General features: G+C 42.5%; 1 protein-coding gene across 1 annotated transcript; it reads left to right on the forward strand.

Annotated features, from left to right (window-relative positions):
• Positions 1–1,702: 1,702 nt before the first annotated feature.
• PRPF18 (pre-mRNA processing factor 18) lies at positions 1,703–16,469 on the forward strand (the record flags this gene model as incomplete). The annotated part of the gene is made up of 10 exons (XM_010012481.1): positions 1,703–1,780; positions 1,907–1,933; positions 4,686–4,790; positions 6,394–6,507; positions 8,229–8,375; positions 10,285–10,353; positions 11,428–11,568; positions 12,036–12,107; positions 15,020–15,175; positions 16,197–16,469. Coding segments are annotated over 10 exons (990 nt in total), but the record flags the coding sequence as incomplete, so codon positions are not given.
• Between the last annotated feature and the right edge of the window lie 1,157 nt (positions 16,470–17,626).

Here is a 17,626-nt window from a genome sequence, read left to right on the forward strand (position 1 = left end):
GGCCAGGAAGGGGTTTGGGGGGATCAGGAAGAGGTTTGGGGGGGTGTCGCGAACGGCCCTGGGCGGGGTTTGGGGACGAGGAGCAGGAGCGGCCCAGGATGGTGCGGGGAAGGGGTCGGGAGAAGTTCGGGGGTGCCTGGACCTTGCTGTATGGCCCTGCTGTGTGCCTTTGCCTTTTGGAGATTGCTTAGTTAGTTATTGGTGCAGCTGGGCAAAAATCACCCTTAAACATAGGGCGGGTGGCAAAGCATTGGTATGGATGTGTTCAGAACGTAAGAGGACATGAAGAGGACACTGCCCCATCCCTGGCAGTGTTCAAGGCCAGACTGGACACAGGGGCTTGGAGCCACCTGCTCTAGTGGAAGGTGTCCCTGCCCACAGCAGGGGGGTTGGAACTATATGATCTTTAAGGTCCTTTCCGATGTAAACCAGTCTGTGATTCAGGCACTGAGAAATGAGAAAAGTCTGTGTGATCTTTGTTGAACAAAGTGTGGTTCCCTTTCCTCTCTACTGCTGTGTTCTGTGCGTAGCAATAGTCAGTGACAGAGGGGTGTGTGTGCCAAGTGTGTTAGCTGAAAACACCCACAGTACAGCAGAGTGCTTTCATGGATGTCCTCGTTTAGGTTTTGGCATTCGTGGTTGAAGTAGGGAGCTGTGGTTGGAGGCTTTTGCAGGCAAAGTATGAAGGAAGAGCCGGGGCACCTCCCTAGCTGCGAAGACAGGCTGAGAAAGTTGGGGCTGTTCAGCCTGGAGAAGAGAAGCTGTGTGGAGACCTCAGGGCAGCTCCCAGTGTCTGAAGGGGGCTACAAGGATGCTGGAAATGTGGGGCTTGTCAGCCTGGAGAAGAGAAGCTGTGTGGAGACCTCAGGGCAGCTCCCAGTGTCTGAAGGGGGCTACAAGGATGCTGGCATCATTCATCAGGGACTGGAGCAATAGGACAAGGGGGGATGGGTGTAAACTTAAAGAGGGGAGATTCGGGTTAGACATAAGGAGAAAGTTCTTTACAGTAAGGGTGCTGAGGCACTGGAATAGGTTGCCCAAGGAAGTTGTGAATGTCCCATCCCTGGCAGTGTTCAAGACCAGGTTGGACAGAGCCTTGGGTGACATGGTTTAGTGCGAGGTGTCCCTGCCCATGGCAGGAGGTTGGAACTGGGTGACCTTAAGTTTCTTTCCAACCCAAACCATTCTATGGTTCTATGTCAATCAAAGGAAATGCTTTGGGGTGAGCTCAGTTGCCAGCTGTTGTGTGTCTGGGAGCTCTCACCAAACACATTTCTGTGTGCTTGGTGCACCAAGCAAGCTTACAACATGCTTTGCAGAAAGGTGGTTTCTTCCACCTCCTTAATTTAATGTAAAATTACATGTTTTGTATGGTTTACTTAAACAAGTTTGCTGTGCTCCAGCATGGGCCTTGCGTTTCATACCTGAAGTTTTACGCTGATCGCCTTACGTGACAAAATATGTGGTTTGTTAAAGGGCTGGTGACACATTGTGCTTTTAACTCTGCTTATCCATCTGTGCTGCAAAGTCACTCTATATTGCTGATTTTCAGAGATGCTTCCAACTAGTCCCCTTTAGATGACAATGTAGCCATCTCTCTGAAAGGATGTAGCTGAATTCACCAACTCAAGTAAGGAAGTTTGAGCCATTTTTGCCCAAGGAGGTGAAACTGTAAATTGTTAACAGCTTTCCTCTCTTTTAGGGAAGTAAGAAATATTTCAAACGCAGTGAGTTAGCTAAAAAAGAAGAGGAGGCCTATTTCCAGAGATGTGGCTACAAGGTATGGCAGCTGCTCTTCCAGGAGTTTGCATGGTTACTTTGAAGTCTAACATTTGATTATCAACAGTATAAATGTTGTTAATGATAATTGTTGTTCTTTGTTCAATCTGTTAATGGTATTCATTAGCCAGTAAATGAGAAGCCACCTGGAGAGGTATGAGTTTCCAAACCCGTTTTCAATGCAGGAAAAGATATGCATGATATACAGCAACTTAAGTTTGTGTTATGGTTTGGCTTTTCTTTCTTTTCTTTATTTTTGTGGAAAGCATGATGTGGCTTGGGATCAAAGCTTGTCTTCCTTTCTTTTTAAACTGTGCTGTTAGGCATGAACACTGGATCTGATACAGTCGCCTTCCCCCCTCTCCCTGCTCCCTTATCAGGAAAAAAATATCTTTGGATAATTTTATCCATTCAGACAATTTTCACAGTCTTGTCAAATGTCCAAAAGAAATCAGTAGAGTGTGGGTGCACACTGAAAAGATCTGCCAACTTTCCTACTGTGTAGATTTGTATTTGGGTTTTGGCCATCAACCATCCAGCACTGCAGCTGTGCAACAGCAACATTTACTGTCTTGCTGGCAAAATATTAGACAACAATTGGTAACCCAGGGTGCATTTTGCAACAAATGAGTGATCTGGAAGGCTTTATCTGCCTTGTGATGGTATCAGGGCAGTAGTGTCCTGAACTGGAAAGAATGTTTGTTTTCATTTACCAGTGTGTGTGTCTGCCTGCTGCCTGATTATTCATGTATGGGAGGGGGGATGCATTCCCTTGGGGAAGATAGAGGCTCGTAATCTTGTTTGCTGTTACTGGGCACAAACAGGAGCTTTGTTTTCAGCTGAACTTTACCCAGTTAGTGACTTATTCTGAAACCTTGATCTGTTTGTATAATATTTGAACATCAAAGCCAAAATGATTCTTGGAACGTACAGCATATAGTCATGAGAAAGTGTTCTGTGAATCCAGTCGCTCTCCCAAGTGGAAATGCTCCATGATGCTTTCTGAGCATTGGCTTGAATCCTTCAGAACCTTCCATGGTTGTTCAAATGGTGCTGTCTGTGCTGCAGCAGCACCACATTTGGTTTGAAATGTGACCCTGCAGATGGTTTTAAAATAAGTTGCTTTGTTTAGTTTAGTTCCTTTTCAGAGCCTCCCAGATTTCTGCATTTGATCTTTGCAATCTTCATGACATGTAGAATACAGACTGATTTCTTTTTCAATTCAGGAGCTATTTTGCTTTGCTTAGACTTAATAAATTGTAATGATTTGACTTGCTTGAAGAAAGCACTGAAACAAAAATAACTGGTAAAGATATCACTTGGAGTCTAGCTGACAGAATATGGATCAAATCTTTTCCCTCAATGCTGCTGTCTCTTTATGATTTCCAGACTGTTTGTAAGTTAAACTTTGTACATATCCTTCTGCCATGGGAGTGTACTTCTTTATACCTATATATATTTACACAGTTCTTCCTTATTTTCTCTCCCCCACCAATTCCTCCATTCCTGCATTGGTTGAAGTTTTCTTTTTCCCCTCCCTTTGTGTTAAGCATTGATTGGGTTGTCCTTCCCTTGTCTGGAGAAACAACTGTCGTTGTAGGATTGATTTCTGTGTTTGCTGGTATAGCTTTGAATATGGATTTGTGGCTGAATCTTGTAGCTGGTGCCACAGGGGTGGATCCTTACAGCCACATGGAGTCTTGCTGACACCTGCGTGCAAGATAGGCATATTGTCCCGAAAGAATAGAAAAGCTTCTTTAAAACCAGGTCATGTCTAGTACCTTCATCAAACTGATCAGCCTGAATGCAGACTGGGAGTGACAGTGTGCTGCCCACACAAGGATGATGCTGCAGGGTGCTGTAGGATTAAGTGAAGTGTTTCCCTTTTAGCAAATACAGAAAGGAAATAAATTCTACTAAGGAATCTAGGAAAAAACCAAGATGTGAGTGAGTACTGGAAATGTTTCCTTCTTACAGAAATACTACCAAAAGTAGTCTGCTCATGCTGTCAGAAGTGTCACACTTGAGCTTACAAAGGGAACTGTAGTTACATGACTGCTGTCTCAAAGTTCCTTTGATCACAGAGGTGGTTTGCATTATTAAAATACGGAGTAATGAAGAAGGAAGGTTCTGTTTGATTCAGGGACCTGCTTTTAGATTAAGAGGAGTTGCTAATGAGATCCTATCCCTATGAGGAGTTGTAGGTGTCTTTTTTCCCCGTCTTTTCTTTTAACCCATAAGAAACTATGACAGGTTTGTTGGAAAGATGTTGTTACCTTAAACCTGAAGAAGCCATGGATCACTGCTAATAGCACTTCCCTCACTGAAGCTATGGATAATAAATGTTTTAAGCTTTCACTACCAGCAAAAGAAGCAGCCCCACTCTCTCCCTGCCCTTGGGTTTTCATTTCTGTCCTTGTATCAATGCATGTGCTATGCCTGGTGAGCTGGATGAGGAGCTAAGTGGGCTGGGAAGGGTCCTTTCTTTGTGTTTGCCAGGTTATTTTCTGTTTGAATCATTTTCCCCACCTGGTTCATCACATAGCGATGCAAATGCTTTTGCATGGGTGAGGAGGAAAGAGCAGGGGCAGGAAACAACAGGCAAAGGGTGGATTTGCTATTTTTGGCACCAGTGCTGACATCTGCCTGCTAAAGCGGTTGGCAAACTTTAGCAATTGTCCTTTCCATTTGCTCTAGAGACTGCTTCCTGCAACCTGCAGAAGTGTTAGTTTATTACTGATACTTTTAAAAGCTTTTATTGTTCTGTGATAGTCAACAAAAACTATGAAACTAAAGGTTTATATTGTTAGATTAAAATCTGTGTTCCAGAGTTCTGTGTCTTTACATTGCTAGTAATACATAGGTTTATTTGCATTAGCACCTTAGTAACTGTCTGTTGAATGTAGGTACAGCAGGAAGAAGAGGAAGAGAAACCCCTGACTGCATCAAATCCAGTGCTGGAACTTGAACTGGCAGAAGAAAAGTTACCAATGACCCTTTCCAGACAGGAGGTAACATCACTCATCACAGACTACTTGATTTTACAGCAAGGGCATCTGAAATCTCTTATTAGGGCTGTTTTTTCCAGTGAACTGTACTTCTTATGGCAGCTGTATTAAACAATGTCTCAATTAATGATCATCTTCACTTATCAAGGATCTGTGTCCGATTGAATGCATATGGAGGTACAGATGGTTAGAGCCTCTTTGTCATATGGATATGCACAGATGTGCTATAACATTTTACAGCTCTTTCAGATGACTTCTGGATTAGACCCTAAATATCACTATATTCCTTGAATAATTCTGAGGATGGCATACCGACTTTTTCCAAGGCCCCCTTCCAGCTTCTTTTTCTTTGTTGATCTGAACCTAAATTTAGAAACCAAGTTTTGGAAGTTCACCTTGATTTCTAGACAAAATATTCCTGTATGCAGAGCTGGTGTGTTCTTTGGGTTTTTTTTCCAAGCTTAAAAATACCTGTGTGAATGTGAGTTCACAAAGAGTTCTATACCCAAAAGCAGAGGAGAAGCAGGAAACTCAGGAGCGCAGAATAAATCCTAATTGGAAATACTGAAATTCACAGCTGAGATAATCCAAGGATGTCACATGTCCCCTCAATTTTGCTGCTTTTTCCAGGAGTATATCATAGGATTTGTAATGTGGGCTGTTGGTTTCATGCTTGGTTTGAGGCTTGGTGTCTATGTCCTGTGTAATGCACACTCTCTCACTGCTATTGAGCTACTTGGGTGGATATTTTAGTCTGCCAGCAGTCTCTCCACCCTTAGTTTTGTGATATATCGGTAAGCCTGTTGCTTGGTACACTAAATGAATTATAAAGAGATTTAGCAGCAATGTGTAAGATAAGGAATCAGGAGAATGAAGTTCAGTTTTTGGCTCTGCCCGTGACTTTGCAGAGGCTTTTTCACCTCTGTTATATCTACTTTTAAAGTAATTGTCTCATTAGATTATGGGACTTAATATTTGTCAAATCATAGAATGTTTTTGTTTGGAAGGAACCTTAAAGCTCATCCAGTTCCAACCCCCTGCCACGGACAGGGACACCTTCCACTAGAGCAGGTTGCTCCAAGCCCCTGTGTCCAACCTGGCCTTGAACACTGCCAGGGATCGGACATCCATAAGGTCTCTACTTCAGAATGAGAGCTTTTAGGAAATCATCTTGCAGGTGTGCTGGGACAACTTGCACCCTGGTTACAGAGTGGTTTTATTGCCCTCTACAAGTGGGTGAGTGAGATTATTGTCAAGTTCCTTGGCGATTTTGAGAACAGTTTGTAAGCTCTGCCAGAGGGATGATTTTGTGTATTTGTTTAAACAAGTCAGAGCAGGAAGAAGTTAGGCTATATCAAACAGCCTGGGATTTTAGGCAAAATTTAGACTGGTAATATTTTGAATGACCTTTCCCTGAAATACTGTGGGAATTTTATATTTAGATTGTAAAGTGTCTGGAACATTTTTCTACTGCTTAAAATATTGCCATTTCCTCTGCAGCCCAGCTCAGCTTGTTATTCTAAGCAAAGCAAATAAATCAGTCATTCTGGATTGTATTTTGCTTCCTCTATGAGTTTGAGTAAGGGAATGCTTTGATTCTTCTCAGGTTATCAGGAGGTTACGAGAGAGAGGTGAGCCCATCAGGCTGTTTGGTGAAACAGACTATGATGCATTTCAGCGCCTGAGGAAGATAGAAATTCTTGCACCTGAAGTGAACAAGGTAAGACTTGCTTGTTATTTATTACTTACTTATTTTTAGTGGGATAACCAATGAGGAGCCCTGTAAAAGTTACTGAGAATCAGTTTCAGTAACTGATAATTTTCAGGAGGGAGGTGAAGTAAAGAGCGAAGAGAAATACCTGCTCTCTCTCATTTATTGCCTGAGAAAGCATGCTAAATGTCATTGGTTTATTCACAAATGCAATTCCTTAGTTAAGAGTTCAACCTTAGAAACCTTTTAGGCCCTTTTCAGTTGAAGAAGGGGCCTCTGGGTGGCAGTAATAGACCAGCCTGTGCTGTTAACCTGCTTTTAACCAGTCGAGACAGTCATTTACTGTTAAAACTGTCCTGTGTTGGTGATTATATGCATCTCTGAGAAGGTAGAGGTAAGGAAGAGCATCCTGTCTTTTAGTATATGAATGATTTTTCGTCAAAAACTTGTTATGGAAACTTCATTTTCTCCCCTTCCCTTTAAAGGAGCAATCAAATAAAAAAATTACTAAAAGATAGCCTAGTTTACCTATGTATTCCTTTTGTCTTAATAGATCAGTTAAATGAGGAGATGCAATTGAGGTTTGGTTTGCATTCACTGTTAAGCAAGTTTGCAACCCAGCTAGAAGAACGACAGTTGGGATTTTCTTCCCTAATTTATGGCAAACTGAATTGTTGGAAACGTTTTTGCTGGGGCTGCCCATACAAGGAAAGGGTTTTCCTGTTCAAGTCTTAAATAAAGATAAACGGATGTAAATGTTGACATAAAAATAATCCTACTAATGCAAGCTGCCCTTCCAGTGACAGCGATGACAGTAGGAGGAGTATTAAGAAATAGTGAGCTCATAAATAGGATTGTGTTGGATTTTTGTGTTATGTGTTTCAGCCACAATGTGTTGCTTAAATGTAGATAGTCACTATAACCGTTTGTGGTTCAGACATTTTTAGTCTACTAAATGATTAATAAAACCACTCCAGACAGTCAAGTCTGATGATGGAAGAAGGGAAATAACTGTGCAGAGCTATTCCCAGTGGAGTGGCTGAATTTATCTTAGGGTAAGAAATGTCATACTCTTTTATATTTTATGTCTCAAGATAAGAATGCATGTCCTTTAACTGTGACTAAGCCAAGTCTTGCTCGATTTAAAAGCAGCTCTGAACTTTAGATATGTGGTTTTAAACTGATTCTATTTTTTAACTACCTAAAAACTAGGGGATTTTAAACACTTAATCTATATGAAACATGCTGCTATATTTAAATTATCAGTAATAAAGGGAAGCTACATAAATGTTTTATATGATAATACTGAGGGAGTGTTACTTACCTTATTTACAGCTTTTTTCAAGGCAGATGGGGAAGACTTGTAGAACTGGTGAGGGTAATGGTCTGTTTTCTGTTTGTTTGAGGGTGGGTCGGTGCATTGCTTGGGGTACATGTCTTGAAGAAAGTCCTAGGTGTTGACTTAGACCTCCGTGTTTTTGAAAGTCTTTTTTTACAGGTCTGAACATCGCAGAAGTTCATGCACCTGCTTTTTGTGAAGTGCTGAAGCAATCCAGAAACTGGTCTTTGAATTCAGTTTAAATTCAGACCACAAAGCTAAACCCTTAGGCGTGTTTTTACAGGATATGGCTTTTCTTAAACAGAAGTTGGATGCTCACAGTGACAGTACTGAAGTGCTTTATTTCCCTGAGGGCTTTATTGTAAACTAGCTATCTCTTTAACTTTTCTAGGGTCTGAGAAATGACCTGAAGGCTGCTTTGGATAAGATCGACCAGCAGTATCTGAATGAAATCGTAGGTGGCCAAGAAGCAGGAGATGATGACTCACAGAATGACTTGAAAGTCCATGAGGAGAACACTACTATTGAAGAACTAGAAGTATGTGATGGGTAGATTTTAATTAAGGGATATTAGATGTAGTATATTGTTGTGAGAAAGCTTCAGGATTGTTTAGACAAAGTTATCTTGTTTTCAGCATCTAACTTGGGCATTCTGAAATATCCTTAAATATGGTTTTGAGTTGCACCATAGGTGCCTACAATATCCATGTGAAAACTCAAGTGGTCTTTGTTTACAACACCTCATCAAAAAGGGATATGAGTTGCCTGCAAGGGAAGTAATACAGTTAGGATTCTCTCTGCAGAGGGTTTGGAATTAGAGAATTTAATACAAATACATTACCTGGTCATAAATTCTAAAGCCTTTCCAATGAGTATTTGAGAGGGTAATAGGCTTAGTACTGCTGAATTTTCCCTAAACCAGAAAGATGGGACTCTGAAAAACAGACACACAGAAAGAATGTTTGGTATAAAACCATCCAGGGCAAAAAAAAGAAGTGGATATCAGAAGAAGGCAGATCACAGGAAATGTAAGTGCAGAGACCATGTGTCCCAGAAACTTCAGTGCAAATGGCTCTGAAGGAACACCATGGTATTTGTGAGCGTGAGTGGAGACTGAGTGCCATGAAGTGCATCCAGCACCTGGTATATTAGGGTAAAGTTTGGAAAAACACATTAACTTGAGCTGCAGACTTCTACCTTTAATCTTCAAAAGTCTTTGCAGGAGTTAATCTTCATAATGTGCCTCTGAAAGTGTGCTTAAGAAGTAATCAGATTTATAATGGAAAGCTTAAATGAATGCATTATTGTTAGAATATAGTGTTTGGCTTTTTTGTTAGGATACCAGGGGTTCTGGTTTAAAATAACTGTAGTACCAGAATTGATAGCAGTTGTAATGGGACTGCATTTTACCCATCTGTTAGTTCTCAAAATACCCCCTTTTTGGGATAGTGAGGCAGGCTTGGTTTGAGCCATGAAAGCCATCTTCTTTTGTTTGAAAACACTTCAGTCTTAATTTTATACTACTTTAACTGCTTACATAAAGGCTTACACTGAATTGGCTTCCAAATCTAGGAGATTTTAAGGTAAAACTCACTTCGGTATTTTGAGGACAATGGAAATAGATTATAAATCCAACTATAGCTACTGGAAGTGTTTCTCAAAATGAGTCTTAGTATGAGCAGGTTTGAGGTGTGGACAGGAAGGTTGGGTATTGGAGCATGCTACTGGGGGTTTGTGGTGGTTTGTTGGTGGGGTTTTATTAGATTTGCTCACTCAATTTCACAGTTACAATTAAATGAAATGGGAAACAGCCTCAGTACAACAGAGAATTGGAATAGCTTAACAAAATAATTAGGTTAATTGATGGCTTTGGGGATCTCAGCAAATGCAGGCACCCACAGTTCCCCTTCCTGCAGTGCTGTCAAACAGCTGCTAATGATACCAGTCAGTTAGTGGTTAATGAATGAAAAATTGCTGTTGCAGTGACTTTGCAGAAACAATCATATTGGCTTTTAGACTGTGATGTTTTTAATAGATTAATGAATCTCAGGAGCATATACAGCTGTTTCATTCTGTTTCCTAACTCGTCTTTTGGGTTACTGCTGGACTTTGTTACAGTTCACAATGCAGTGGATGCTGCTCTGCTGTGGTGGTGGTGGCAAACTTCTAGACAACATGGAAATAATTCATAGAATCACAGAATGATTTGGGTTGGAAAGGACCTTAAGATCACCCAGTTCCAACCCCCTGCCATGGGCAGGGACACCTCACACTGGACCATGTTGCCCAAGGCTCTGTCCATGCTGGCCTTGAACACTGCCAGGGATGGAGCATTTACCACTTCTCTGGGCAGCCTGCGCCAGCTCCTCACCACCCTCACTGTAAAGAACTTCCTTATATCTAACCTGAACTTCCCCTTTTTAATTACCTTTTTTCTTCTCTCCTAGGCTTTGGGAGAATCCTTAGGTCGGGGTGATGATCACTATGACATGGACATCATAACAAAGTTCTTGAAGGTAACAAACTCTAGTAGGTTAATTATTCTGTAGCTGTGTCATACTTTTTACTATCATACAGCTATAAGTTGTGAATAGAAGGGATGGTTTCAGCTGCTTGGAGAGAAAAACTCACACATGACGTTTAAGATGTGGGCTTTTTTAAATGCTTGGCACTCCACAGCTTTGGTTAGTCACAATAGTGACTTTTGCTTGACCTAGGAAAGAGCTGTTGTGAGAGCAGTGTTCTTTAAAATCTGGTCCTACTTTCTCCAGACAAAATAAATGCTGTTTTGATTTGCATATGATCATTGAAGCACTTGTATGTAGTTGCTTCTATGTACTAATAGGACATTAAAAACTCTCCCTGTCTCACAGGGCAACATAAGCTGAAATGGAATGTCACCTGGTATTGTTATGTGAAATAAGAGAATTTTAGAGGAAGTCCACTGGCTTTGCTAAGGAAACAGGTTCAAGTGAATAGTAGAAAATTGTTTCCTTGTTTCCTGGCAAGAAGCCTGTGTTGCCTCTTATTTGAGTCAGCTGGTCCCTGTGTAACTATTGTGATGGTCACAAATCACAGCGAGAGTTGGAGCTTTTGTTTGTGTTTGTAAGATATGTCATCATTTTAGTGTAGTTTGTGTTAGGCAGGCAGGGAAAGCAGGCTCAAAAATTGTTTTCCAGGTGGAGAGAAGGTGCATGTGACATGTTTGCCTTCTGGTGTGTTGAATTTTCACTGTGGTCGTCACCATTCCTTAGGCTCCTGCTCTGAAACATCAGCGTCTTCTACTTAAGATTTCTACCCTTATGTATCCCTCCTCCTTCCCAACACTGATACTTACACTCATGTTTCCTCGGGACTTCTTTCTTTGTACACACCTTTTTATACACGCTCCCCCCTCACCCATATGTTTTTATAATAGGAGGGTTGTTCATCTCCCTCCTTGTGTATCCTTCTGAAAGAGGCTTCTTGCCTTAATTCAGGTTTCTCCCTAACACCTCCTTTTGCCTTGGTGGCTTAAACTGTTCCCGTCTGTTTTGCCGCGGAAGTCACTAGGTGGCACTCTGACATAAACGTCCGTGTTCCTCACACAGTTTCTTCTTGGAGTTTGGGCTAAGGAGTTGAATGCCAGAGAAGACTACGTGAAACGGGGAGTGCAGGGGAAGCTGAACAGTGCCACGCAGAAGCAGACAGAATCCTACCTGAGGCCACTCTTCAGAAAGCTTCGGAAAAGGGTGAATCACTTTTAAATGTCACTATCCTGTAAGATTTCTGCTTTCAAATTTAGTGTCCTTTCCTCAGGTAAAGTTATCTTCACTGAGGAAGAGGGGATAAGTGAGTTTGTCAGAGTTGCTGCATCTGGAGCCCATGACTCCCCAGTTCTGACCTTTTTATCTTGATCAGTGACTTCTTCTGCCTACCCACTGCTTTTCCAGGTGTTGCTTAATGTCTCACCTGTTTGTTGGGCTGCAGACATGATAGAATTGGGATTGTATTCTGCACTTTGCCACTAGCTACTAGGTGTAACCAGTTAATCTCTCTTCCTTCAGATCCTTCATCTAAATAACAAAGATGTTTTCCTTTGTTAGAAGTCCTCAAGCTAGGGTAGTTGCTAAACTTTGTATAAATGCTGAGTAGGATGATATTCCTGAGCTGCTATTCTGAGGTAAATATGTCTTTTCTTCTTCTTTTTCTCCTGTAGACACTTCCTGCAGACATCAAAGAATCAATAACAGATATTATTAAATTCATGTTGCAAAGAGAATATGTGAAGGTACGTTTGTTTGCACTCCTCCAGTGTGTTCAGGCTGTCTGGTTCTAATAGATGGAGTTTATTACTTCCAACATTCCCATCCTTTTTTTGCATTTGGAAGGTACATAGCTGGAAATACACAAAGCATATATCCAAACAAAATGGAAACTGGCTGTGTAAGGTTTGGCTCCAGTAGTGTTTGATCCACAGCCTGTCAGAAGTTCTTTTGAGGTTGGTGAAACTGCAGAGCTTTGAGAAGAGAATTTTTCTCAGAGATGGTTATATTAAATTGCAGAGAGGAATCCTCTGTGGGAAACCTGATATTGGAAGGTTAAATGAAGGTATTGAATTAATAGGAGTAGGCTGTTGATGAATTAATTAGGAATTAATTGAGGCAAACTGAGTTATTGATCATGAGACACTGTCCCTTTCTTTGGCGATGCTCACGTTAGCCGGCCTGGTATGGTTGAGGTATGGTAATGAAAAGTGTTTTGGACAAAGTCTGCTTAGTGGAGGAGGCAGAAGCACTTTGGCACACAAGATCAAAGGCAGTGTTGGCTTTTGTTTGTAGCTGCCTTCAGAAGCAGAACTCAAATACCAATAGCATTTGCTTAAGCAGCTTGTGTATGCAGAGGAAACAGAGCTGTGTTTTGCCTTTAAATTTCTAGTATTTCTTATTACTCTTGTGAGGAGTTGGGGTAATTTGTCAAGTGAGCAAGTGAGCCTGCTTGTGCTACAGAAAATAACTTCAGATAGCCCAAGGCAAGTTTAATCTAAGTCATCTGAAAATAGAACTGAAAGTGTGGGATGTATGATAGTGGGGTTTTGTTTGGGGGCATTTTATTTTCTTTTGGTTGTCATCATTATGGTGAAATTCCCTTTTCAATGCCTCCTCAAAGTAATGAGTGTGTGGGAATGTGGTGTATCTCATGGGTTAGTCAGCTGTGCTCTTCTCTCCTGGGAGTGCTTTGGCTTTATGTAAACTTCACAGACTGATTTTTGGAGGATTTGAGTGTACATTTGGAATTTTTGAGGTTTTTTAGAATCATAGAATCACAGAATGGTTTGGGTTGGAAAGGACCTTAAAATCATCGAGTTCCAACCCCCTGCCATGGGCAGGGACACCTCACATTAGACCATGTCACCCAAGGCTCTGTCCAACCTGGCCTTGAACACTGCCAGGGATGGAGCATTTGCCACTTCTCTGGGCAACCAATTCCAATACCTCAGCACCCTCACAGTAAAGAACTTCTTCCTTATATCCAACCTGAACTTCCCCTGTTTCAGTTTGAACCCATCACCCCTTGTCCTATCACTGCAGTCTCCGATGAAGAGTCCCTCTCCAGCATCCTTGTAGCCCCCTTCAGACACTGGAAGCTGCTCTGAGGTCTCGACGCAGCTTCTCTTCTCCAGGCTGAACAGCCCCAGCTCTCTCAGCCTGTCTCCACACGGGAGCTGCTCCAGCCCCTGATCATCCTCGTGGCCTCCTCTGGACTTGCTCCAGCAGCTCCATGTCCTTCTTACGTTGACACCAGAGCTGCACCCAGTGCTGCAAGTGGGGTCTCACGAGAGCAGAGTATTTTATTTGTTTGGTGTTTAATTAGACTAATGAGCCTTGTACTTCTAAAGATTCCTCTTCCATTCCAAGAAACTTGCCTCTTATTGCCTGCTGTTGTCTTCTGTGCTGTTTTGCTTTGTGCACTCCAGTGCATGCTCAGCCACCAGTTCTTACTGCTTTGTTAGATAAACTGCTCAAAAGAGTTACACTTTGAAATCAACACCTGCCACCAGTCAAATGCCAGGACGCAAGTTGGGCACTCATCCTTAATGAACCCTGTTGTGACAGTCCTGGAAGGGTCTTTAATTGCATATTCACATAACGTGTTTCATTCATGTAACTATATTTAAATCAGTAAGTAAGTGTTTGATGAAGACTGTTCAGATTCTGCCTCATGTCCCTTCTTTTAGCTGAAAGGTTTACTTTCAGCTGTCTGCAACCCTCTGCTTTGTTCATTAGTCACCTCCCAGTGTCAGCTGGGAAGAAGCTGCATGCACTGGTCACGATTGCTGCTGCTTATTGTCTACTCTTTAAATAGGAGATGGTAAATGAACTCCCTATCACTGAGTCTTGTGGCTGCTGGCTAATAGTAGAGGAATGTCCTGCTCCATGTCCTCCCTGAAGCTTCTGTAATTGCATATGTGTGTCTGTCCCACTCACTTCCTGGTTCTCAGTTGTCATGGGTCTTTTAAGCTCTGTCCTTCTCTTCCTTTCTTTCTTTCTTTCTGTTGTTTTTCCCTTCAAGTTTTATCCCTGCTCTTCCCCAGGGATGCTGTGTGCTACAAGCTTTAGAAACAGGATCTGCTGTCTCAATTGGGGAATTTCAGATTGATTTACTGCTGCTACTGCTCCGTTCATAGATGTTGTGACAAGTGTGCTTGTTTAACCCTGTTTGGTAGAGTGCTGGTTCTCAGCCTCTTTGGAAGCTCCTCTCCTCAGGGGCTCTCAGGCCCCCTTGCACTCCTCAGGTCTGTGCACACAACATCAGTCTGCAATGGGTTGTGCCTACAGGCAGGCTCCCTGGTCTAGTCTGCAACTGAAACACCAAGGGTTGTAAGGGTGGTAGCAGCAGGAAAGCTCGTGGGAACATGAGAAAGCTGAGTTGAAAACAGTCCCAGTAAACTTGCATTTTAAATCAGTCATTTAGACTGCCTTATCCAGTGCTTGCTTCCATGAGGTAGGGTCCATGGTGCTTGCTTCTCTCAGAGTAAATGTGATTTGTGTTAGGAAGGTGTATTGTAAAATTGGTTAATATCATGCAAAGAGACCTGGTTCAGAGAGACTGGAATAGGTGGTGTTGCTGTATCCAGCAATACAATGGATGCTTTCTGATGCTTTCTGTTTTGCTAAGAGTACCTGCACTGTATTTCTTCAGGCAAATGATGCCTATCTTCAGATGGCCATTGGAAATGCTCCCTGGCCCATTGGTGTCACCATGGTTGGCATCCACGCTCGAACAGGTCGTGAGAAGATCTTCTCCAAGCATGTTGCCCATGTTCTCAATGATGAAACTCAGAGGAAGTACATACAGGTAAGGCTGGCTTTGGAGATCCAGCAGATTCCCTTTTGAAGTTAGGGGATCTTTGAGGTGATGGGTTAAAAAGGTCCTAGAAACGGTCTTGAGTCTGGGTCAAGCTTTACATCCATGTAATAGCTAATCCTGGACCTGAAGGCTCTTCAGTGCTGGGCTGGGAATGGAGTCTCATGAGTTTTTCTACCCCTTTAACTGTTGTGATCCTACATGAACACCAGAGTAGCTGGGAAGACATGCTTTATTCTCCTGAGCTCCTTCACTGCTTAACTGCATGGAATGTATTATTTAGTCTGTGAAATACAGTTCTGACTATTTCTGCAAGGAGATAAATGCTTTTATTTTTCAAACATGTCTCTTTAACAGCATGGACTCAGAAGTTTCAGGTTCAGTTCCTCCTGTGCGTATTCATACTCATATCCTGAACTTTGGGTTTGGAATTAGTAGCAGTGATGCTTTTCTCCTCTGACCTTTCTACGCAGTAAGTGGACAGGTCTGAGGAAACAAGTCTTCTCTTGTTGTGTTTTCACATGTATTTGCCTCTTGCCAGCTGCAGTTTCATTGAGATAAAGACCTGGCTTAACTCTGAAGCCTCCAGAGCAGCATCTTGGAGCTCAGAGTTTCTGGCAGGGGAAGCTTATGTAAATATCTTCCTGCTGCAGCAGCAGGACTCTCGGTGCTTTTTGACTCCTGCAGATGGCCACAAGCAAATTGCTTGCAAAAAGCAACTTCCCCTTCCCCTTTGAGACTCTTTGTGACATGAACAAATGTCACTTCTGGTTTCTCTTCAGCTATAGTTCTTAATATCATCACCTGAGAACATACCATCTTCTCTAATATTTGGGATAACTTGGAACTTTGGAGGAAGGAAGCTTAATAAAACAACCAAACAACCCCCCCAACCCAACCCCAAAACAGCAGCCTTTTCTTTTTAATTCTTCTTGTTAAGCTTTACGTCTGTGAGGTTGGTTTGACAGCTGCAGGTTTATCACAGAATTGTCCTTGTGGTGTTCCTTCCTAGGGGCTGAAGAGGCTCATGACCATTTGCCAGAAGCACTTCCCAACAGACCCATCGAAGTGCGTGGAGTACAACGCGTTGTGAGGCTCTGCAGTGGGCAGCCATGACTCTTACTTCCATCTCCAGAAGCCAGAGACAGTTTGTGCTTTAACACCAACAGAACCTGGGGTGGGCTTCAAGGAAAAGCAAAAAGCAGCAGATTTTCTACAGCTTCTTTTTTACAAGCCCCATTTATTTAGATTTCTTTTTAAATCTATGCTTCATGCTGAACACATCCAATCCACAGCAGAGGGGGGAGGTTTGAAGGGGTTATGACCAAGACAATGACCAGGGGACAATGAATCCTTGCTTTTGTTTCACTTTGTTATTCAGGGAACCATACAGACTGAACTGTTTCCCGTATCTTAGAGCTTTAGGTGCGACTCAGCCCTGCAAGGAGCATACGTGGAGCTATTTTGGCTGCTTTCCCATTGGAGACTGATGCAGGGAGATGATTAGAGGGAAGCAGTTGAAGCTGAAACTTGGTTGTTTCTGTAAATACAAAGACTTTATTGGCTAATCTTTCATGTGGTATTTATCAGGAGGGAAAAATAAAAAGGTTTATATATTTCTAGCTCAAAAGTACAGCCAGGCTCAGTGCAAAGAGGTTTTGATCTTGAATGCATCTGATTTGGCTTTTTCTTCCTTTTGTAACAGCGTTCTTAATAGGAAACTTCTGGGCTCGGGGGAAGTAATCTCATGGCTCTTGAGGCTTTCAAATCCCGTTTTTATACATCTGGAGAAAATTGTATTCTGCTGGGCATTGCAGAGAAAATAATTAGGACCTCCCATGACCACGAACAGTATTTCTGGCAGCCACAAATCTCTGCCATTGTGCGTCTTGATGGTGAAGAAACTCACAGGAAGGATGATGTCTGATACAGCATAAACAGTGAAACACTGACACTTTGGTGCAGGGTGAAAGGCTGAATTTTTGTGTGAGGGTGCTGAGGCGCTGGCACATGGTGCCCAGAGAAGCTGTGGCTGCCCCATCCCTGGCAGTGTTCAAGGCCAGGTTGGACACAGGGGCTTGGAGCAACCTGCTCTAGTGGAAGGTGTCCCTGCCTATGACAGGGATTGGAGCTGCATGATCTTAAAGTCCTTTCCAGCCCAAACCAGTCTGTGCTCCTTCCAGAGAGTGTCTGTGTTCTGAAGTGCCTCTTTGGACACAGGAGTTTTCCAGTCTGGAGTGTGTGACCCCAGAGAGAATGTCAAGAGCTTAAACAGTTTAGAAGTAATAAAACTGAGGCTAATGAGACCTAACCGGTGCCTGGGGAGGGGCCTTGGGGAATAGGCGGGGAGTTGTGGGGAGCAGCCAGGCAGATGTCGGGAGCATGGAAGAGTTTCATTAACTGTGGTGTCTGGTGATGTTTTTGCAGTGCTCTCTCTACACA

This window comes from Nestor notabilis, unplaced genomic scaffold, assembly GCF_000696875.1.
Source record: "Nestor notabilis isolate BGI_N333 unplaced genomic scaffold, ASM69687v1 scaffold4084, whole genome shotgun sequence".
NCBI classification, from domain to species: Eukaryota; Metazoa; Chordata; class Aves; order Psittaciformes; family Psittacidae; genus Nestor; species Nestor notabilis.